The following is a 23,401-nucleotide window of genomic DNA, read 5'->3' on the forward strand; positions in this document are numbered from 1 at the left end:
AACAACAGTGATGATGTCATATAAAGATAATGAACCTCTCTGGTTGGTTGCCTCCTCTGACCATGTGAGCCAACCAAGGGGAAAAAGGATGAGCTCATGTTATCTCAGTGATTATATTACTCATACTTACGTCCACTTTCCATACAGAGCAGTTCATCTAGTCCACTCAGCTGAACGCATTAGCTAGATATTTGATGACCGCACTCACTGAGGGTGATTCCAAGGTTACACTGTGTACACACGTCTTCAGGTAACCCTGGGTGGGGTTTTTTAAAAAGTATTTATTTAACCTTTATCCAACCAGGAAGTCCCATTAAGGTCAGAAGACCTCTTTTACAAGGGAGACCTGGCCAAGAGGGTAGCAATGGTGCGTGGGGTACAATCAAATCACATTTTATTGGTCACATACACATATTTAGCCGATGTTATTGCGGGCGTAGAGAAATGCTGGTGGTCCTAGCTCCAACAGTGCAGTAGTATCTAACAATTCACAACAATACACACACATCTAAAAGTAAAATAATGTTTATTAAGAAATATATAAATATTAGGACGAGTAATGTCGGAGTGGCATTGACTAAATACAGTAGAATACAGTATCTACATATGAGATGAGTAAAACGGTATGTAAACATTAATAATGGATTTGATGTCAAATCTAAAAACGAGCCAGGATTTTGGGGGGGGGGTATGTATGATCACATGTGCCTGCAGGGGAGTGACCTTGCAGGATGCATACCAGCTGTACTATCCCTTTAGGAGTCACTATAGTGACAGAGATCTCTGACTCCTTGGGGTCTGACAGGCTGGCCTGTTTATACATGCACTTGACCTTGATTTTTGACGTCCAACAAAGGATTCCCATGAGGTCAAGAATAGCCCTTCATCTCAAAAGGAGGTTTTTGCTTTACCAGCTATCACAGTTTTTATCATGTTGGGATATATCAGAGTCTCAGGGCTCTCTCTCTCTCTGTATGAATCAATGACCTACCAACAAAGTCCCTGTCCTTCTAGTCTTTTGCTCTGCGATTGTACAGTAATTGTGCAATCTGACCTTCGGTAACCCGTGCCTTTCTAACAGAGAAGTTTCTAATGGAGAAGTTTCCTTTGACTTTCTAAGAATCGAGGTTACATAATATTTCTTAGAGGGCTTGATTTAACCCTGTAGTCAGATAACCTGGCAATCAAAGAGATACTTTATGCACGGAGAGAGAAAGCACATATCTAATTGGTCAGCAAAGTGGTTTCTAATGGGTTAGTCGTGACTGATCAATTAAATGAGGACGGCCCCCATTCTAATTGAACGAGAGCAGGCCTAGTTAACATTGCATATGTATTTTACCTTTGTGTTGGCACATTCAGGAAGCCCCCGGTTTGAAATGAGGCTCTCCAAAATATGTATATATTTTTTTGATACCACGAATCAGGCATGCCCATTGACGTAAATGGTACTGCTGTGGTGTATATAGCCTTTCCACCCAAAGCTAGGTTGCCAAGATGTTGTGTAACATCGTTGTCTTCTAGGCTCCGCCTTCTCCAGGGTGTAGGGTATCCCAGGGTGCGTCATTGTGTTTGTTTTTGTCAGTTTGACCTTTACAGTTGGGCAATGCACTCCCATGACCACTTGAAAGGGCTATCGGCAGCCGGGGGGGGGGGGGGGGTAGATAAGGTGGGCAAACTGAAATTTTAAATATTTGCTATCAGTAAGCCTATTCCATGTCTTGTACCATCCATTACCCTAGACGTGTAGTCCAGCCTAATGTAGCTATTCCAAGTCTTGTACCGTCCATTACCCTAGACGTGTAGTCCAGCCTAAATGTTCAGAGTTGTAGTGTAACAAATGGAGTGATACAGGTGCAGTACATCGACCTTATTAACAACCAAATATAATGACATAACGAGGTGCGGTAGTGTACTCCAGAAGACACTCCCATCACAAGGACGCCAGACCAATTCTAAAATGGCCTCCTCTGAAACGTATTGATGCTGCTCCATTTTATGTTCAGTGTCTTTTTTTAAAATCTGCAATCTTCTTCCTGTTTGACTTTGTTTTTGGACCAGACGATGGGTCTCGGGTTTCAAAACAAGCGACCCCAGCTAGCTCCCTGAGTTATCCAATGTTGCCTGGCTACTCTTGGTTGCAGCCAGCCCAGGCTAAATTTATTAGATAACAGCTGGTGGTGTTAAATATAGACAGCAGGTGTCTGCGAGGGCCCTGACTACAGTACTCACTGTGAAGACACTCTGGAGTGTAGTGTCACAACAATGCTCGTGTCCAACACACATCTCCCATCCTGTCAAACGCAGCAGACCTGCTCTGTTCTTACCAAGGCTTGACCCACCTGGGGAAACGCCTGTAATGCCGACAGACTGCTACAGAATTCCAACCCAACTATCAACTTTGACACCTTGTGTACGTCCCAAATCACACCCTATTTCCTATATAGTGCACTACTTTTGACCAGAGTCCTGTGGGGACCCTATTCCCTATATAGTGCACTACTTTTGACCAGAGACCTATGGGGAACCTATTCCCTATATAGTGCACTACTTTTGACCAGAGTCCTGTGGGGACCCTATTCCCTATATAGTGCACTACTTTTAACCAGAACCCTATGGGGACCCTATTCCCTATATAGTAACACAACTTTTTAAATTGACCTTTTATTTAACTAGGCAAGTCAGTTAAGAACAAATTCTATTTTGCCAAACCCGATCGATGCTGGGCCAATTGTGCGCCGCCATATGGGACTCCCAATCACGGCCGGTTGTGACACAGCCTGGAATCCAACCAGGGTCTGTAGTGACGCCTCTAGCGTTTTTGTTGTATGTTTAGCTCACATTATATAATTTAAAAGGATGCATTTAGGTGTCTGTAATAGAATATCAAAATGGTCGAGCGAATGCCGAGAGAGTGCAAAGCTGTCGTCAAAGCTGTCGTATATATAAAATATATTTTGGTTACTACATGATTCCATATGTGTTATTTCATAGTTTTGATTTCTTCACTATTATTCTACAATGCAGAAAATAGCAAAAATAAAGAAAAACCCTGGAATGAGTAGGCATGTCCAAACTTTTGACCTGGTACTGTATGGTGAGCATGAATCTGAATAAAATCTCAGTATCGAATCGCAATCCATATAGAATCGGCACCTCCGTATCGTGATCGTGAGGTCCCTGGCAATTCCCAAACCTAGTTAGTTCCTTCACCACGGTGATTGATGTAGAGACTGATCATTAGAACTAGGGGTCCGTACCGTATAGCATTATGAGCTGTATCAATACAGTAACATCATGTCACTCAATGTCTTTCATGTTGTTCACAACAAGTCATCAGTGTTTTGACTCTCTCTCTCTCTAAACGCACCTAATGTCTCTAACTCTGAATGAACAGCTATGAAAAGCCAACTGACATTTACTCCTGAGGTGCTGGCTTGTTGCACCCTGTGATTATTATTATTATTTGACCCTGCTGGTCATCTATGAACGTTTGAACATCTTGGTCATGTACAACAGTACTAATAATAGTAATAATCTCCACCCGGAACAGCCAGAAGAGGACTGGCCACCCCTCATAGCCTGGTTCCTCTCTAGGTTTCTTCCTAGGTTCCTGCCTTTCTAGGGAGTTTTTCCTAGCCACCGTGCTTCTACATCTGCATTGCTTGCTGTTTGGGGTTTTAGGCTGGGTTTCTGTATAGCACTTTGTGACATCGGCTGATGTAAGAAGGGCTTTATATATACATTTGATTGATTGACCTGTTATGCTCTCTGTGATCTCTGTTGTCTACCCAGTGTAGTCATGTGATTGTCCATTCCAGCCACATAATCATCCAATTAACGTCCTCAGAGGACAGCCCAAGCCTTCTGAAGATTTCTCAGAATGATGCTCTGGCCTCTGTGGCCTGGCTGCTAGGATACCGTGTGGACATGTTTACCAGTCATCTAGTCAGTCTGCGTGACAACAACAGTAGAGAAGTCTAGCCTCACCGCCGTGCCCTCTAGTTGTTGTGGATATCTGGCCGATACGGCTGTTTGAGTTGTGCATCACTGACTCTACAGTAGTGGACCTACAATACCTAGGCCTAAATAGCTTTTTATAATAAATCTTGTGTTTACGAAGTCAACCCTGAGGTCTATTTGAGCCCTCAAACTGCTAAGCTTAATAGTTTTTTTAAAATCCCAGCGTGTTGTGGGTGACAGTCAATGTAGTAGCTAATAAGCTTGGCCAAGCTACATCCTTTACTGAGCCACTGCATGACTTCATAACCCGAGTATAAAGCCAACAACAAACAGATAAAGGCTGGCCCTCCTCCTGGATCACTGGGCGCTATATTTAGGCCTATCCAGAGATAGAGCTATTAAAGTCTAGTTTTGTAACACACTGGCCCTGTGTATGAAGGATTAGACTGTGTGTACAGGTGAGAAGCCATTAAGGAGAGTGGAGAGATAAGCCATTGTGGAGAGAGAGAAGTTAGACTATGAGGAATTGTTGTTCTGTTGTCTGCCATGTGTTGCTGTTGTCTATAGTATCCTGATTCATTTAATCAGTTATCAAGTGCTAGTTTCCATGGAAGCTGAAGACTTACAAACCAACCAATTGACTTCCCAAACCTCAAATCCAGGTCTGGTCTGTTTGGTCTGCATCTCCTGTAGCTGCTCGGCACTCTGGGTTAAAAACTCTGTGTACCTGCTCCTCAAAGGAGGAAGGACCACAGCTTGCCGCTCTGTCCCTGCTAGAAACATCTAACTGGTCTCTAAGGTTTGGGTCTCGTGTTTGGGCTGGTGAGAGTGTCACTGTGATGTGTGTGTGTGAGGGGGGGGGGGGGGGGGGGGGGGGGGGGGGGGGGGGGCTGGTGAGAGTCTGTGTGTGACTCCATATGAGTAATCATATACATAATATCTGGTCCTCTGGCAAGGCTCAGACTTGGACTACATCCCAAATGACACCCTATTCCCTTTATAGTGCACTACTTTTGACCAGGGCCCGTCATAGTAGATAGGGTGCTATTTGGTAAGCAACCTTTGGCCCAGTTTCAGCTACTCAGCAGGGCTTCCTACCTCTTGATAGGCTGAACTGGTTTTACTCCACAGGAGGCCCTGTAAATCTCCCTCCTATTTAGAACAACAACAGCCCTGATAGATATTATAGGCTACTGTGTTCAGGTGAGACCGGAATAGACACATAACAACATTAGATAAAGGAGTGGTGTTTGGCTAGGCTACAGTAAAGCTGTTATTGGAACAGTGATTCTGGACTGGAGCATGATATACTGGTGATGTAGCTAGCTAGCCTGATCCTGGACTGGAGCATGGTATACTGGTGATGTAGCTAGCTAGCCTGATCCTGGACTGGAGCATGGTATACTGGTGATGTAGCTAGCTAGCCTCATCCTGGACTGGAGCATGGTATACTGGTGATCTAGCTCGCTAGCCTGATCCTGGACTGGAGCATGGTATACTGGTGATGTAGCTAGCTAGCCTGATCCTGGACTGGAGCATGGTATACTGGTGATCTAGCTAGCTAGCCTGATCCTGGACTGGAGCATGGTATACTGGTGATGTAGCTAGCTAGCCTGATCCTGGACTGGAGCATGGTATACTGGTAATGTAGCTAGCTAGCCTGATCCTGGACTGGAGCATGGTATACTGGTAATGTAGCTAGCTAGCCTGATCCTGGACTGGAGCATGGTATACTGGTGATGTAGCTAGCTAGCCTGATCCTGGACTGGAGCATGGTATACTGGTGATGTAGCTAGCTAGCCTGATCCTGGACTGGAGCATGGTATACTGGTGATGTAGCTAGCTAGCCTGATCCTGGACTGGAGCATGGTATACTGGTGATCTAGCTAGCTAGCCTGATCCTGGACTGGAGCATGGTATACTGGTGATCTAGCTTGCTAGCCTGATCCTGGACTGGAGCATGGTATACTGGTGATGTAGCTAGCTAGCCTGATCCTGGACTGGAGCATGGTATACTGGTGATGTAGCTAGCTAACCTGAGCCAAGGACTATTGTTAGTACTCCAACAGTCTGGACTATTCGTGACGAATAACACACCTAAAGTCTGATAAAAAAATCATAAGAGGTGGAGCAGGGAGCTGTCACAGCGGTAATGCAGAGTATGTGAGTGGAGCTGGAGCGAGGAGCGGAGCATGCCCAATTTAACTGGAGCACGGAGCAACTTTCCCAAAGGCCTTTCACCCGCTCCAATATCGCTCCAGTAACGCTCACTTCCCCACCTCAGGGCCTGCCTGGCCCAGCATGCATTTGTAGTCTACTTGTGTGCTGCTGTAGCCCCTTGCTTTAGCTACTGTCATGGAGTTCACTAAAGATGTTCATAAAGAAAATGATTAAAACACACAGGTGCTAAACCAAGGTGACTTACAAAGATGAGGAGGACCAAGCAGTGGAGCGAGTGTGATGTAATGTCCACAACTAATGAGTCCTTGTGGATTCTGAAAAATCACCTTAAATAAATGCATGATTGGGTACTTACTACAGTTAAAATTTGTTTTATTCAAAGGCACTGTAGATTGAGCCTTATAAGGCATTCTTTGTGTAATTTGTATTTAATTCTAAGTAAGTCACAGCCTATATGTGCAATTTCTAGAAGACAATGATTTAACACAACTAAATGTTTTAAATGCTGAGCGCTCTTTGTCCCTGCCTCTCTACCAGCCTAGTGTGTCACACTCACTAATGCTCCACAATGGATTTATTTGTAGGCTATAGCCTTGTGATAATAGTCTAATAATATAGCTTAAATAATACATTGTTGTTCCGTCTTAGGCTACCTGTCTGGCTACTGACCTATTTACAGTGTTTCTATGCCGTTTAATACGACACGTGGCCTGTTTTCAAATGAGGAGCGCTTCTTAGTCACCTTTTACACGTTTCAATTATTTTCATTCAAATGGTTTGGTTTCAATACTGCAAAAGCAAATGGTCGGTCCATGTAGTCACATAGATGGGTGTTGGTTAAATTATATATATATTTTGAATAGAACGAATTTGAAGTGGCGTTTTTTTTAAATGTCCTGTGAGCGAGGAGCGTTTTCTAGCAGAGCGTGTAGAAAGGACATGGAGCGCCCGTGAGCGACGAGCGGGATTTCCGACCACTCAGCTCCGCTCACACACCCTGCAGCAATGACAATGACACAGCCCATCAATAACACTGCTTCATTGCTGCAGATAGAAGTCTGACTCATGTGTGATGTTATTTATGAGCCAGTCAGTAGCTGTAGTCCTTTCATTCCCCACCTGACCCACAGTCACACTGTCTGAGTTCCAAATGGCACCCCATTCCCTTATATAGTGCGCAACTCTTGACCAGGCCCGATAGGGAGTAGGGTTCCATTTGGGACTAGAGCCACAGTTAATGCTCTTATAGGAATGGCTGACCTGTGGGCTCCATTAAAGTCCTTGGCTGGCGTGCTGGCAGCTACACAGAAATAGCCCGTCAGGCCCCTTTGTTCAGCCGCCACAGGTTTCTGTCAACTAGCTAGCGCCACTATGGGTTTGATTGACAGCTGAAGAGAGATGTCCCATGGTGGTACATGTTTCTGTATACTAGCAGTTAAGGGAAAGGGGAGAGAACAGAGTAGATGGTGGTACATGTTTCTGTATACTAACAGTTAAGGGGAGTAAACAGAGTGAAGTTGGTTAGGTTTATGGGTTCTGACTTCTGGGGGTGACTGTTAAATATAGTGAAGTTGGTTAGGGTCATAGGTTATGGGTTGTTCTGACTCCTGGGGGTGACTGTTAACCCTAACCAACTTCACTATATTTAACAGTCACCCCCAGGAGTCAGAACAACCCATAACCCATAACCCTAACCAACTTCACTATATTTATGGGTCAACTCTCTGTGCCTCCTAGAGCATTACATGCATTTGTTTGTGACATTACCAGTTGAGTGCTGCCAGTGTCATATGACAAACCTGGGCAGCCTCAACTGGTTCAGAACCGAGATGGCAGAGAGAGAGAGAGAGAGAGAGAGAGAGCCTGTGGGAGGGACCACAGGATGAGAGGTGTGGTGAAGAGTTATTTGCCTAGATTACTATAAGCTTTCTCACGGGTGTGTGCAGTGTGGATGGACGCTCAGTGTGTGAAGGGGAAGCTCTGCAGAGTAACAGGTTGGAGAGACTCCTTGGAGGACCTGGGGTTTGATGAGCTTGATCAACCTGGTGGTGACAGAGGAATGAAATGCTTCTTGGGCTTTAGCTGTGAGGAAGGAATCTAAAGAAGACTGTTTGTTGTTTCTCGTCTTGTCTAATTTGAGGATGTTTTCTTGTCAAAGAAGTTGTCTCAGGTGAGCAGTACAATACGGTGGCTTCTCTGACTGCTAGTTTTACTCTGGACTTTTACAAACAGTTGACTTCAACAGTTGTATTTTCTACTTCACAGTTGGCTACTATGTGTTCAGTTAGGAGGTAGTGAGGGGAGTTATTTTGGTAAGGAGATAGTGTAGTAATAACTGTAAAGCCGAAGCCCCCATAGATTGTATCGAATTACTGTCAGTGTGTCCGCGTTACCTCAATTAGGCAGCAACCTCATCCTTATTACATTTAACCGGTAGGCAGCAACCTCATCCTTATTACATTTAACCGGTAGGCTGCAACCTCATCCTTATTACATGTAACCGGTAGGCTGCAACCTCATCCTTATTACATTTAAACGGTAGGCTGCAACCTCATCCTTATTACATTTAAACGGTAGGCTGCAACCTCATCCTTATTACATTTAAACGGTAGGCTACAACCTCATCCTTATTACATTTAAACGGTAGGCTGCAACCTCATCCTTATTACATTTAAACGGTAGGCTGCAACCTCATCCTTATTACATTTAAACGGTAGGCTGCAACCTCATCCTTATTACATTTAAACGGTAGGCTGCAACCTCATCCTTATTACATTTAAACGGTAGGCTGCAACCTCATCCTTATTACATTTAAACGGTAGGCTGCAACCTCATCCTTATTACATTTAAACGGTAGGCTGCAACCTCATCCTTATTACATTTAAACGGTAGGCTGCAACCTCATCCTTATTACATTTAAACGGTAGGCTGCAACCTCATCCTTATTACATTTAAACGGTAGGCTGCAACCTCATCCTTATTACATTTAAACGGTAGGCTGCAACCTCATCCTTATTACATGTAACCGGTAGGCTGCAACCTCATCCTTATTACATTTAAACGGTAGGCTGCAACCTCATCCTTATTACATTTAAACGGTAGGCTGCAACCTCATCCTTATTACATTTAAACGGTAGGCTGCAACCTCATCCTTATTACATGTAACCGGTAGGCTGCAACCTCATCCTTATTACATTTAACCGGTAGGCTGCAACCTCATCCTTATTACATTTAAACGGTAGGCTACAACCTCATCCTTATTACATTTAAACGGTAGGCTGCAACCTCATCCTTATTACATTTAAACGGTAGGCTGCAACCTCATCCTTATTACATTTAAACGGTAGGCTGCAACCTCATCCTTATTACATTTAAACGGTAGGCTGCAACCTCATCCTTATTACATTTAAACGGTAGGCTGCAACCTCATCCTTATTACATTTAAACGGTAGGCTGCAACCTCATCCTTATTACATTTAAACGGTAGGCTGCAACCTCATCCTTATTACATTTAAACGGTAGGCTGCAACCTCATCCTTATTACATTTAAACGGTAGGCTGCAACCTCATCCTTATTACATTTAAACGGTAGGCTGCAACCTCATCCGTATTACATTTAAACGGTAGGCTGCAACCTCATCCTTATTACATTTAAACGGTAGGCTGCAACCTCATCCTTATTACATTTAAACGGTAGGCTGCAACCTCATCCTTATTACATTTAAACGGTAGGCTGCAACCTCATCCTTATTACATTTAAACGGTAGGCTGCAACCTCATCCTTATTACATTTAAACGGTAGGCTGCAACCTCATCCTTATTACATTTAAACGGTAGGCTACAACCTCATCCTTATTACATTTAAACGGTAGGCTACAACCTCATCCTTATTACATTTAAACGGTAGGCTGCAACCTCATCCTTATTACATTTAAACGGTAGGCTACAACCTATAACATTACGACAGACAACACTACTAGGTTACAGTATGTCTCTACAGGTAAAACAACACTACTAGGTTACAGTATGTCTCTACAGGTAAAACAACACTACTAGTATCATCCTGATCAAGATTGTGAATTGTGGTATAACTGTAGAAATAACTGGAGAAGTGTCCCTACAGCGCTAAAATAGGAGAAATAACTGGAGAATTTACCCTACAGTGCTGAAATAGCAGGAGTAACTGGAGAAGTGTCCCTACAGCTCTTAAGTAGCAGAAATAGCTGGAGAAGTGTCCCTACAGCTCTTAAGTAGCAGAAATAGCTGGAGAAGTGTCCCTACAGCGCTAAAATAGTATAAATAACTGGAGAAGTGTCCCTACTACACAGTGTTTTCCATTTGTGTCCTACCATCTCGAAGTATGCAGTATGTTTAACACATGGCGTTGTGTGTGGTTAGCGTATGGGGCTGTGTGTGGTTAGCGTATGGCGCTGTGTGTGGTTAGCGTGTGGCGCTGTGTGTGGTTAGCGTATGGCGCTGTGTGTGGTTAGCGTATGGGGCTGTGTGTGGTTAGCGTGTGGCGCTGTGTGTGGTTAGCGTATGGCGCTGTGTGTGGTTAGCGTATGGCGCTGTGTGTGGTTAGCGTATGGCGCTGTGTGTGGTTAGCGTATGGCGCTGTGTGTGGTTAGCGTATGGCGCTGTGTGTGGTTAGCGTATGGGGCTGTGTGTGTTTAACGTATGACGCTGTGTGTAGTTAGCGTATGGCGCCGTGTGTGGTTAGCGTATGGCACCGTGTGTGGTTAGCGTATGGGGCCGTGTGTGTTTAACGTATGGGGCCGTGTGTGTTTAACGTATGGGGCCGTGTGTGTTTAACGTATGGGGCCGTGTGTGTTTAGCGTATGGCACCGTGTTTGTTTAGCGTATGGCGCTGTGTGTGGTTAGCGTATGGCGCTGTGTGTGGTTAGCGTATGGCGCTGTGTGTGGTTAGCGTGTGGGGCTGTGTGTGGTATTTGTGGAATTGGCAGTTCTAGGGTATCAGTTATCCTCACCTAGGCCCAGGGCCTAAAATGAACACCCGCCACCTGCTGAACGTGGGTAGATTTTGCCGTTGGCAGGTAAGAATGTATAATTCACCAGCTATGTTAGTGCGTGGCAGTACTCCAGGCTCTACAGTGTGGGTATTTCATAAAAATAGTCCAGCATGGGCCCAAGTGAGTTGTGATTTATAGCTTAATAAAAGCTACAGTAGCTGTTTTCAAAGTATTAATGCCATTTTGTTTCGTATCTGTTAATGCACAGAGAAAGCTATAACATTAGGATTCAGATATCAGGCAGCAACACTGCCTGTCTGGGGGGCTGTGAGTGCTGAAATATTTGTTTTTTAGAAGCAATGGGCACAGGCATAAAAGTTGGTCTAATTTACTCAAGTATCCTACAGTGATTTCTTGTTAATTTACATTGTTTTGTTCACAAGCTAGGTTACTTTTTCAATGTTTGAGTTTCCTCCCACTGCTAGCAAAAAGAGACCTTGTTGGCTCTCTGGCCCTGTTACCAAGGTAACCTTAAAAGGGCAGCTAAACATTTTTTGTCTGATATTTATGTTAAAAATACTCAGGTCACAGAATAGTAAATTACATTGAGAAATATAACCAATAACATCATACTAGTAATACATTTCTTGTTTTAGAAACATTACTAAGCATGGCAGTTTTTTGTTTCTTTGTGTAATTATGGCAGCACATTTAAAAAAAAAATTTGGCTGGTAAAAAATCTGATTGGCTGGTAGATTTTTTTTGTATCTACCTGCCACAGTGGCTGCTATGCAAACAAGTTAGTTTTAGGCCCTGTCTAGGCCTGTCTTTTACCTGTCTGTGTCCTCTCCTTACCCTGTGTGTGTAGTTTGATAGAGTAAAAGTTTACCAAATTATCTTCAGCCCAGCTTGATCAAAAAAGGGAAATTATGTCCTGAACTGACTGACTGGGGATAATGGAGAAAAGGTAGACTTTCTCTCCCCAACTAACTGTGTGTGTGTGTGTGTGTGTGTGTGGTTTGACTGTTAGTCCCACTGACTCTCTCCTGTATGTGTGTGTGTGTGTGTGTGTGTGTTAGTCCCACTGACTCTCTCCTCTGTCTTTGCAGCGCTGCACTCAGGCCGGCCAGTCGTTGATGGAGTTCTTGCAGGGGAGCGGTGACTACTGCCACGCCCAACATCTCAGCGCTTGAGCCCAGGCCCCCCGGGGGGAGGATGGCCCTGCTGCCCTGCTGCACCTCCCACCCCTGAATGCCCACAGCCAGGTTGCCCTCTCCACCCAGACCCAGACACCCCCACTCTGACTGTAGACTGACCGACGGACGGCAGGCCCACTAACTCACCAGATGGGGTAGTGAGTGTCGGTGGCCAAGGGCAGCGTAAGCTAACGGACAGCTACCTCTTCACCCTGTCCAACCCCCACTCTATTCCCAGCACACCAAGACACCCTGGACAGGAGAGACTTGAGAGGACCTTGTAAATTCCTCCTGAGGTGGGGTGTTGTTGCTGGGGTTTGTTCCTCCGCCTCAGAGAGACTAGCAGGGGTGACCTGCCTTCTTGGCTTCCTGCCTGGCTTCCTGCCTGCTGTGTCAGGACAGTGTAGTGTAGCTGGTGGGCTGGGTGCTCCTCTGTCAGGGTGGGTGCGGGCCCCTGGGTCTGTGTCGACGTCTTGGCTTCTTCTCCTGAGAGTGGGATCCTCAGTGTGTCCAGAATGAACCGTCCGGCTCCCCCCGTCGAGGTCTCCTACAAGAACATGAGGTTCCTCATCACACACAACCCCACCAACGCCACCCTCGACACCTTCATCGAGGTGAGACAGAGAAGAACCTTCCACACAACACCACTAACACCACTCTTATCACCTTCATCAAGGTGAGACAGAGAGGAATCTTTCAGACTGTTCTGGCTCTCGGTCGTCTAATCCTGCTGAGTTAGAAGTGGTACCTAGGTAACTGATCTAAAATCAGATTACTCCTCTGGGTTCACACTGCACGTTCTTAGCCCAGGGCTAAGCTTCATGAATATTCATGTTAGGTGAAAATGGAAATGTCACAATAAATGGAATTTGATGACAATTAATATTTAAACTGGGTGACAATCTGTGATTGGCTAACCCTGAAAACTTAGTTCTAAGAACACAGTGTGAGTCTCTCAGGGAAAACCCTGAACTGATGGTAGATCAGCATCTAGGGAAAACGTAATCCTACTCGGTCTGATTGGTATTACCACTGTAACTAGCTGTGTCATGTGACAGGGCGGTGACCAAATCAATCTAACTGGTATTACAACTGTCATTGTCAAACCTCCGACTCTCATGAATGGTTTTAATGAAGTTACCTCTCCCTTTTCCAGGACCTGAAGCAGTATGGTGCAACAACAGTGGTGCGGGTGTGTGAGGTCACCTACGACAAGACACGTCTGGAGAAGGATGGCATCACAGTCATGGTGCGCAAAGATACACACACACATACATCAGATCTCTCTTCTCTACACTCTCTCACTAGGGTCCTATTCACTAGGAACCAAACGGAAACAAAACAGGCTGAAACGAAGGGGGACCTACCTGAATTTGTCCAATGAGAAAAGCTTTTTTTTTCATTTTTCTGTTGCAAGACGTTTTGCTACGGTGCCAAAAGTTCTGGTACGCTGTGCACTAATGAATACGACCCTGGTGGTGTTCAGTAGGTACAAAATGAGGTGAAACGTGGCCTGCTACTGTCTGAACTGGTCCATTGAGACTAGTCTACTGGTATCTGAACTGGTCCATTGAGACTAGTCTACTGCTACCTGAACTGGTCCATTGAGACTAGTCTACTGCTACCTGAACTGGTCCATTGAGACTAGTCTACTCCTACCTGAACTGGTCCATTGAGACTAGTCTACTGCTACCTTAACTGGTCCATTGAGACTAGTCTACTGCTACCTGAACTGGTCCATTGAGACTAGTCTACTGCTACCTGAACTGGTCCATTGAGACTAGTCTACTGCTACCTGAACTGGTCCATTGAGACTAGTCTACTGCTACCTGAACTGGTCCATTGAGACTAGTCTACTGCTACCTGAACTGGTCCATTGAGACTAGTCTACTGCTACCTGAACTGGTCCATTGAGACTAGTCTGCTGCTACCTGAACTGGTCCATTGAGACTAGTCTACTCGTACCTGAACTGGTCCATTGAGACTAGTCTACTGGTATCTGAACTGGTCCATTGAGACTAGTCTACTCGCTCTGTTTCAAAACATTTTCTCCAGTATGTTCCTACTGACCCTGTTTCCTCTCTCTCTGCCATGTGGAGGATGTTATTCATGATGTCACCCTGCTGCACATGTGTTGGAGTAGAGGAAACACTACCTCCTGCCCCACACACACACACACACACACACACACACACATCTGGCTCAGCGTCAGGGTGTACCTCATGGTTTACTCCTCTCTTGTCTCCCAACATCCTCTCCTCTCACCTGGTCTTTCTTTTGCTTCACTTTCTCTCGCTCTCTCTCTCCTTTCTCTCTCTCTCCTTTCTCTCTCTCTCCTTTCTCTCTCTCTCTCTCGCTCTCTCTCCTTTCTCTCTCTCCTTTCTCTCCCTCTGAGTTAATAATGTTGTTGAGAGCAGAGAGCGGGTACCCTCTCAGAGGAGAGGTAGCATCAGATGAGAAGAATGTAGGGATGTAGAGATAGCTAGAGGCCCGGGTTACATAAGGCCCTTAACCACCCTCTGTCTGTTGTGTTATCAGAGTGACACGGTCACACAGAGTCCTCTCTCTTCTCTTCCCTGTGTGAGAGAGAGCCTTGTATCCTGGCTGACTGAGTCCTCTCTCTTCTCTTCCCTGTGTGAGAGAGAGCCTTGTATCCTGGCTGACTGAGTCCTCTCTCTTCTCTTCCCTGTGTGAGAGAGATCCTTGTATCCTGGCTGACTGAGTCCGACTCTGGTCAAAGGTAGTGCACTATGTAGGGAATAGGGTGCCATTTGGGAAGTACACTTGTTGACTGACTGGCTCAGTGCCTCCTCTTCAATAGGAACATCGCAGAGAGCAGAAGATTAGCCACCAGCTGAGAGAGCCTGGCTGGCAGGTGAAACCCAGTTCCCGGTTCCCCTCCACATCTCCCTGAACTCCAGATGAAAACCATGTTGTCTGTCTCATTCAGAACGCTGTGTAATGTGCTGTTCTGTCTGACATGGCTCGTGATGCTTTCGTTGCTCAAAGAGGTTATTTATTGGCATTATATGGAGAAATGTTACTCCCACACTCTCTGCTTTTGCAGGTTACTTTAGTCTTACCAGTGTATCAGTAATGGTGGGGGTATATTTGGAGGCCATATATAACCAGTAATAACAGTGGTAAGTACCAGAGGTGCGTCCATCCACCTTGTGACTGACTTAACATAGACCATCCTCTGTAGCATGTGATAACATTCAGCTGGCTGATATAAAGGGACTGTGGACTCATTCAGGAAGTGGCCCAAAATGGCACCCTATTGTGTCCATATAGTGCACTACTTTTGAGCAGAGCTGTATGGGCCCTAATCATAAGTAGTGCACTGCACTATAAAGGGAATAGGGTGCCAGATTTGAGACCTACACTCTGCCAAACGTCTCGCTGGTTGTCGTATGAGAGTCAAGTTGCAGAGGAAGGATACCATGGTGACAAGGTCTGTTCTGGGGGTTCTGAGAAACGGCCCAAGACGTTCTTCGGGCCACAATTAGAACTCTGCCTCCTCCTCCTCCAAGCTCTTGTCTCTAGCTCTGGGCTGCGTTGGTTGGACTTGGAATGAGCTTCACGACATGAATAGCTTACTGTTGACATACCAGGCGGCTCTGTTCACCTCTTAGTAGATGTAAATGTTATTTTGAACCACATCCTCTCTACAGTCGAAGATTCTATTAGGGAGAGATTTACTCTCAAGGTTGTCACAACGGGTTCACCCATTATGGAGTTCTGTGGCATCAAAACAGACATGTAAATGGACATGTCGGTGTCTTCGGTGTTGTGGTGACTTCTACATATCTTGATGCCCACAACTTCTTTAGATATCCACAGCAGGATGCAGATAAATTCAAGGCATTTCATGTGAGGTTAGGGTCAGGCCTTGCCGTGTACAGGATTAGTGTCCTACCTGGAACATTGAACAGAGAGTAGAATGGTTCCTGTTGTGGGTTTTGCCTGTGTGTTACTGGTAGAATGGGTCCTGTTGTGGGTTTTGCCTGTGTGTTACTGGTAGAATGGTTCCTGTTGTGGGTTTTGCCTGTGTGTTACTGGTAGAATGGGTCCTGTTGTGGGTTTTGCCTGTGTGTTACTGGTAGAATGGGTCCTGTTGTGGGTTTTGCCTGTGTGTTACTGGTAGAATGGGTCCTGTTGTGGGTTTTGCCTGTGTGTTACTGGTAGAATGGGTCCTGGTGTGGGTTTTGCCTGTGTGTTACTGGTAGAATGGGTCCTGGTGTGGGTTTTGCCTGTGTGTTACTGGTAGAATGGGTCCTGTTGTGGGTTTTGCCTGTGTGTTACTGGTAGAATGGGTCCTGTTGTGGGTTTTGCCTGTGTGTTACTGGTAGAATGGGTCCTGTTGTGGGTTTTGCCTGTGTGTTACTGGTAGAATGGGTCCTGTTGTGGGTTTTGCCTGTGTGTTACTGGTAGAATGGGTCCTGTTGTGGGTTTTGCCTGTGTGTTACTGGTAGAATGGGTCCTGTTGTGGGTTTTGCCTGTGTGTTACTGGTAGAATGGGTCCTGTTGTGGGTTTTGCCTGTGTGTTACTGGTAGAATGGGTCCTGTTGTGGGTTTTGCCTGTGTGTTACTGGTAGAATGGGTCCTGTTGTGGGTTTTGCCTGTGTGTTACTGGTAGAATGGGTCCTGTTGTGGGTTTTGCCTGTGTGTTACTGGTAGAATGGGTCCTGTTGTGGGTTTTGCCTGTGTGTTACTGGTAGAATGGGTCCTGTTGTGGGTTTTGCCTGTGTGTTACTGGTAGAATGGGTCCTGTTGTGGGTTTTGCCTGTGTGTTACTGGTAGAATGGGTCCTGTTGTGGGTTTTGCCTGTGTGTTACTGGTAGAATGGGTCCTGTTGTGGGTTTTGCCTGTGTGTTACTGGTAGAATGGGTCCTGTTGTGGGTTTTGCCTGTGTGTTACTGGTAGAATGGGTCCTGTTGTGGGTTTTGCCTGTGTGTTACTGGTAGAATGGGTCCTGTTGTGGGTTTTGCCTGTGTGTTACTGGTAGAATGGGTCCTGTTGTGGGTTTTGCCTGTGTGTTACTGGTAGAATGGGTCCTGTTGTGGGTTTTGCCTGTGTGTTACTGGTAGAATTCCTGTTGTGGGTTTTGCCTGTGTGTTACTGGTAGAATGGGTCCTGTTGTGGGTTTTGCCTGTGTGTTACTGGTAGAATGGGTCCTGTTGTGGGTTTTGCCTGTGTGTTACTGGTAGAATGGGTCCTGTTGTGGGTTTTGCCTGTGTGTTACTGGTAGAATGGGTCCTGTTGTGGGTTTTGCCTGTGTGTTACTGGTAGAATGGGTCCTGTTGTGGGTTTTGCCTGTGTGTTACTGGTAGAATGGGTCCTGTTGTGGGTTTTGCCTGTGTGTTACTGGTAGAATGGGTCCTGTTGTGGGTTTTGCCTGTGTGTTACTGGTAGAATGGGTCCTGTTGTGGGTTTTGCCTGTGTGTTACTGGTAGAATGGGTCCTGTTGTGGGTTTTGCCTGTGTGTTACTGGTAGAATGGGTCCTGTTGTGGGTTTTGCCTGTGTGTTACTGGTAGAATGGGTCCTGTTGTGGGTTTTGCCTGTGTGTTACTGGTAGAATGGGTCCTGTTGTGGGTTTTGCCTGTGTGTTACTGGTAGAATGGGTCCTGTTGTGGGTTTTGCCTGTGTGTTACTGGTAGAATGGGTCCTGTTGTGGGTTTTGCCTGTGTGTTACTGGTAGAATGGGTCCTGTTGTGGGTTTTGCCTGTGTGTTACTGGTAGAATGGGTCCTGTTGTGGGTTTTGCCTGTGTGTTACTGGTAGAATGGGTCCTGTTGTGGGTTTTGCCTGTGTGTTACTGGTAGAATGGGTCCTGTTGTGGGTTTTGCCTGTGTGTTACTGGTAGAATGGGTCCTGTTGTGGGTTTTGCCTGTGTGTTACTGGTAGAATGGGTCCTGTTGTGGGTTTTGCCTGTGTGTTACTGGTAGAATGGGTCCTGTTGTGGGTTTTGCCTGTGTGTTACTGGTAGAATGGGTCCTGTTGTGGGTTTTGCCTGTGTGTTACTGGTAGAATGGGTCCTGTTGTGGGTTTTGCCTGTGTGTTACTGGTAGAATGGGTCCTGTTGTGGGTTTTGCCTGTGTGTTACTGGTAGAATGGGTCCTGTTGTGGGTTTTGCCTGTGTGTTACTGGTAGAATGGGTCCTGTTGTGGGTTTTGCCTGTGTGTTACTGGTAGAATGGGTCCTGTTGTGGGTTTTGCCTGTGTGTTACTGGTAGAATGGGTCCTGTTGTGGGTTTTGCCTGTGTGTTACTGGTAGAATGGGTCCTGTTGTGGGTTTTGCCTGTGTGTTACTGGTAGAATGGGTCCTGTTGTGGGTTTTGCCTGTGTGTTACTGGTAGAATGGGTCCTGTTGTGGGTTTTGCCTGTGTGTTACTGGTAGAATGGGTCCTGTTGTGGGTTTTGCCTGTGTGTTACTGGTAGAATGGGTCCTGTTGTGGGTTTTGCCTGTGTGTGTACTGGTAGAATGGGTCCTGTTGTGGGTTTTGCCTGTGTGTTACTGGTAGAATGGGTCCTGTTGTGGGTTTTGCCTGTGTGTTACTGGTAGAATGGGTCCTGTTGTGGGTTTTGCCTGTGTGTTACTGGTAGAATGGGTCCTGTTGTGGGTTTTGCCTGTGTGTTACTGGTAGAATGGGTCCTGTTGTGGGTTTTGCCTGTGTGTTACTGGTAGAATGGGTCCTGTTGTGGGTTTTGCCTGTGTGTTACTGGTAGAATGGGTCCTGTTGTGGGTTTTGCCTGTGTGTTACTGGTAGAATGGGTCCTGTTGTGGGTTTTGCCTGTGTGTTACTGGTAGAATGGGTCCTGTTGTGGGTTTTGCCTGTGTGTTACTGGTAGAATGGGTCCTGTTGTGGGTTTTGCCTGTGTGTTACTGGTAGAATGGGTCCTGTTGTGGGTTTTGCCTGTGTGTTACTGGTAGAATGGGTCCTGTTGTGGGTTTTGCCTGTGTGTTACTGGTAGAATGGGTCCTGTTGTGGGTTTTGCCTGTGTGTTACTGGTAGAATGGGTCCTGTTGTGGGTTTTGCCTGTGTGTTACTGGTAGAATGGATCCTGTTGTGGGTTTTGCCAGTGTGTTACTGGTAGAATGGGTCCTGTTGTGGGTTTTGCCAGTGTGTTACTGGTAGAATGGGTCCTGTTGTGGGTTTTGCCTGTGTGTTACTGGTAGAATGGGTCCTGTTGTGGGTTTTGCCTGTGTGTTACTGGTAGAATGGGTCCTGTTGTGGGTTTTGCCTGTGTGTTACTGGTAGAATGGGTCCTGTTGTGGGTTTTGCCTGTGTGTTACTGGTAGAATGGGTCCTGACAGTTTCTTGTTTTGTTTTTTTGAGAGAGAAAGTCCCAGTTGCACCCTTCTATTCATGGCAGTGTGAAATAGTGATGTCATCATAACATCTTTCCCAGCCAGGCCTGTGATCCACTGGCTCAGCTGAGCTGTTGCCTTGGTAACGCATTGTCGTCAAACACACAAGATGTTTGTACCTGGGAGCAGGTATTGTGTTGTTGGAAGTCCCACTCCACTAGGAGATAAGAGATGACTCTCTCTCTCTCTCTCTCTCTCTCTCTGTCTCTCTGTCTCTCTGTCTCTCTGTCTCTCTGTCTCTCTGTCTCTCTGTCTCTCTGTCTCTCTTTCTCTCTTTCTCTCTCTTTCTCTCTCTTTCTCTCTCTTTCTCTCTCTTTGTCTCTCTCTCTTTGTCTCTCTCTCTCTCTCTCTCTCTCTCTCTCTCTCTGTTATTTTTTTTTACATGTAACCTTTTATTTAACTAGGCAAGTAGGTTAAGAACAAATTCTTATTTACAATGACGGGCCTACCCTGGCCAAACCCGGCCGACGCTGGGCCAATTGTGCGCCGCCCTGTGGGACTCCCAATCACGGCCGGATGTGATACAGTGTCTGATGGGTCTCTAGTGTGACTGATCCCTCCTAGACACCCATGGTTTCTGCTTTAAGCCTTCATCTGTCCAATGGAGGAGTCAAACAGCTGGTTTGAGCATCCTTGATGCTGTATGGTGCATTAGGTCTACATCTGACCAGGTGATGGATGTTTAGTTCATCTACCATCACTGTCTAATCCTTCAATGAAAAGAGTGTTTGTCATTATAGGGGATGGTAGCCCAACATGGCCAGAAAAATACATTGTATCCAACCGACTGATTTAATGTACACTAGCCAAACCAATTAAACGTTGAAGTCAAACAGTTCACCACAGTTCACTCCGTGAAGAAGAGGTGACCACACATCTGTTCTCTGTTGTGGTTCTGCACCAACTACAAACAAACCCCTTCTAGTGTTGTCTGTGTTGACAGAAGGCTTTCCTGATGCTGTGGGTGCTGATGGAACATGATATGTGCCCCAAATGGCACCCTATTTTGCTTGTTGAGATGGCGGGAACAGTGAATAGTGTAGGAAGGACACAGTGTGTTGTCTGTGGGGACAGTTGGTTCATGTTGCGAGTCATGCTTAGATGACTGAGGTTGGTACACTCTGCGTTCCTCCCCGTTACGTGGGTACAGATGTCTCATTTCACAGTGAGCAGCGGCTTGGAACCAGTTGTTTCAGACATGCAGCGCTTCACAAACTCTTTTAATACATTCACCCTCAGTAGGGGATTCTGCTTTGTCTGGTTCCTCAGTTTAAAGTAGGTAGGGGTGCAGTGTAGAGCTGCTTTGTCTCGTAACAATGGGCTCCCTCAGAGTGCCAATGCTAATCAGCTGTTTCTGTCAGAGAGACAGAACTGTACTGTTAATGACGTGTGACGCCGAAGACCAATTCCCACATTGTGTGGACAATTACATTGTTTTCTAATGTGAATGTATTTGTGTGTTTTACAGGACTGGGCCTTTGATGACGGTGCCCCTCCGCCCACTAAGATCGTAGATGATTGGCTGAACCTGCTGAAGACTAAGTTCCGTGAGGACCCTGGCTGCTGCGTGGCGGTGCACTGTGTTGCCGGGCTGGGACGGTACGGCTCATTAATACTCTTCTGTCTCAGGGTTCTGATTGGGTGAGACGGTTGAACCAAGATCACACGGCTGCAGTGTCCCCCACCCACTGTGACGGCCACTGTCCCAGCAGCCACCAGTCTCTCGCCTTCTCCTACAGCCTGACCAGGGCCCTCTCTCAGCATGCAGACAGAACCAAGCCAAAGTCAACTGTTAGCCAAGGGGCCACTCCTTCACAACTAATCCACCGTTTATTATTCAAAGCACAGAGGTTGAGTTCTGAAAAACGTTGACGCAGCATTTATTTCTATTGTGTGTCGGTAAGTGTATCCTCTCAGATTGGATCTCTACTAGTTAGCTCACCAGAACTCTGGTCAAAAGTAGTGCACTATATAGGGAATAGGGTGCCATTTGGGATGTTGCCAAGTTGTCTTGTGAAATGTCAGTTAGCTGTATTCTGGTTGGCCATGCCCAGACTTGTAATGTATGTTCTGTAGTTGAGCCTCTGGACTCCCGTTGGCATGCCGTACATTAGTTCTTATGGTTGGCCATGCCGTACATTAGTTCTTATGGTTGGCCATGCCGTACATTAGTTCTTACGGTTGGCCATGCCGTACATTAGTTCTTATGGTTGGCCATGCCGTACATTAGTTCTTACGGTTGGCCATGCCGTACATTAGTTCTTATGGTTGGCCATGCCGTACATTACCATACATTAGTTCTTATGGTTGGCCATGCCGTACATTAGTTCTTATGGTTGGTCATGCCGTACATTAGTTCTTATGGTTGGTCATGCCGTACATTACCATACATTAGTTCTTATGGTTGGCCATGCCGTACATTAGTTCTTATGGTTGGTCATGCCGTACATTAGTTCTTATGGTTGGTCATGCCGTACATTACCATACATTAGTTCTTATGGTTGGCCATGCCGTACATTACCATACATTAGTTCTTATGGTTGGCCATGCCATACATTAGTTCTTATGGTTGGCCATGTCATACATTACCATACATTAGTTCTTATGGTTGGCCATGCCATACATTACCATACATTAGTTCTTATGGTTGGCATGCCAACCAACATAACAGAGGAGTTGACTAAATAGCAGCACAAACTGATCTGGTTACCAGGCTCATTTTAGCACTGTCCTGTCTGGTGTTCCTTCAGGTGTCCTCTATGGCAGAGGAGAGACAACGAGTCACATCTGTACTGATGGAGTATTTTAGCTAGTAGAGGAGAAAATGTCTCAAATGGTACCCTATTCTATACATAGTGCACTACTTTTGACCAGAGCCCTGTGGGCAATAGGGAGCCATTAAACCAGGCCTTAGGTACTAATAATGGTTGAGCTCATTGGTAGGAAGCTGAAGGAGCCCCTGTTCCCCTCCCCTCCTGTGTTAGCTGAAGGAGCCCCCCCAGCCCCCTGACTTCCCCAGCCTCTTCCGTTCCCCTCTCTGGGTAAGCTGAAGGAGCTCCTCCAGCCCCCTGACCTCCCCAGGCTCTTCTCTCCCTCCCCTCCTGTGTTAGCTGAAGGAGCCCCCTGACCTCCCCAGGCTCTTCTCTCCCTCCCCTCTCTGTGTTAGCTGAAGGAGCCCCCTGACCTCCCCAGGCTCTTCCCTCCCTCCCCTCTCTGTGTTAGCTGAAGGAGCTCCCCAGCCTCCTGGCCTCCCCAGGCTCTTCCCTCCCCTCCTGTGTTAGTTGAAGGAGCTCCCCAGCCTCCTGGCCTCCCCAGGCTCTTCCCTCCCCATCCTGTGTTAGCTGAAGGAGCTCCCCAGCCTCCTGGCCTCCCCAGGCTCTTCCCTCCCCATCCTGTGTTAGCTGAAGGAGCTCCCCAGCCCCCTGGCCTCCCCAGGCTCTTCCCTCCCCTCCTGTGTTAGCTGAAGGAGCTCCCCAGCCTCCCCTCCTGTGTTAGCTGAACGAGCTCCCCAGCCCCCAGCCCTCCCCAGGCTCTTCCCTCCCCTCCTGTGTTAGCTGAAGGAGCTCCCCAGCCTCCCCTCCCTGGGTTAGCTGAAGGAGCTCCCCAGCCCCCTGACCTCCCCAGCCTCCCCTCCCTGGGTTAGCTGAAGGAGCCCCCCAGCCCTCCCCAGCCTCTCCTCCCTGGGTTGGTGAAGCACCGTCTATCTCTGACGTACTGGAG

General features: G+C 46.5%; 1 protein-coding gene across 2 annotated transcripts in view; it reads left to right on the forward strand.

Annotated features, from left to right (window-relative positions):
• The window catches only part of LOC139386741 (protein tyrosine phosphatase type IVA 3-like), a 52,041-nt gene that overhangs the window by 17,852 nt on the left and 10,788 nt on the right, over positions 1-23,401 (forward strand). Inside the window, exons 1-4 of one of the 2 annotated variants that reach the window (XM_071132564.1) lie at positions 7,985-8,314; positions 12,224-12,924; positions 13,467-13,559; positions 21,150-21,280. In XM_071132564.1, the coding sequence (XP_070988665.1) occupies positions 12,826-12,924; positions 13,467-13,559; positions 21,150-21,280 (323 nt within the window). In that variant the 5' untranslated portion in view covers positions 7,985-8,314; positions 12,224-12,825. Of the gene's footprint in view, positions 1-7,984; positions 8,315-12,223; positions 12,925-13,466; positions 13,560-21,149; positions 21,281-23,401 lie in introns of those variants that run through there. The other variant, XM_071132568.1, reaches the window with a different exon arrangement.

Source organism: Oncorhynchus clarkii, chromosome 3 (genome assembly GCF_045791955.1).
Source record: "Oncorhynchus clarkii lewisi isolate Uvic-CL-2024 chromosome 3, UVic_Ocla_1.0, whole genome shotgun sequence".
Classification (NCBI taxonomy): domain Eukaryota; kingdom Metazoa; phylum Chordata; class Actinopteri; order Salmoniformes; family Salmonidae; genus Oncorhynchus; species Oncorhynchus clarkii.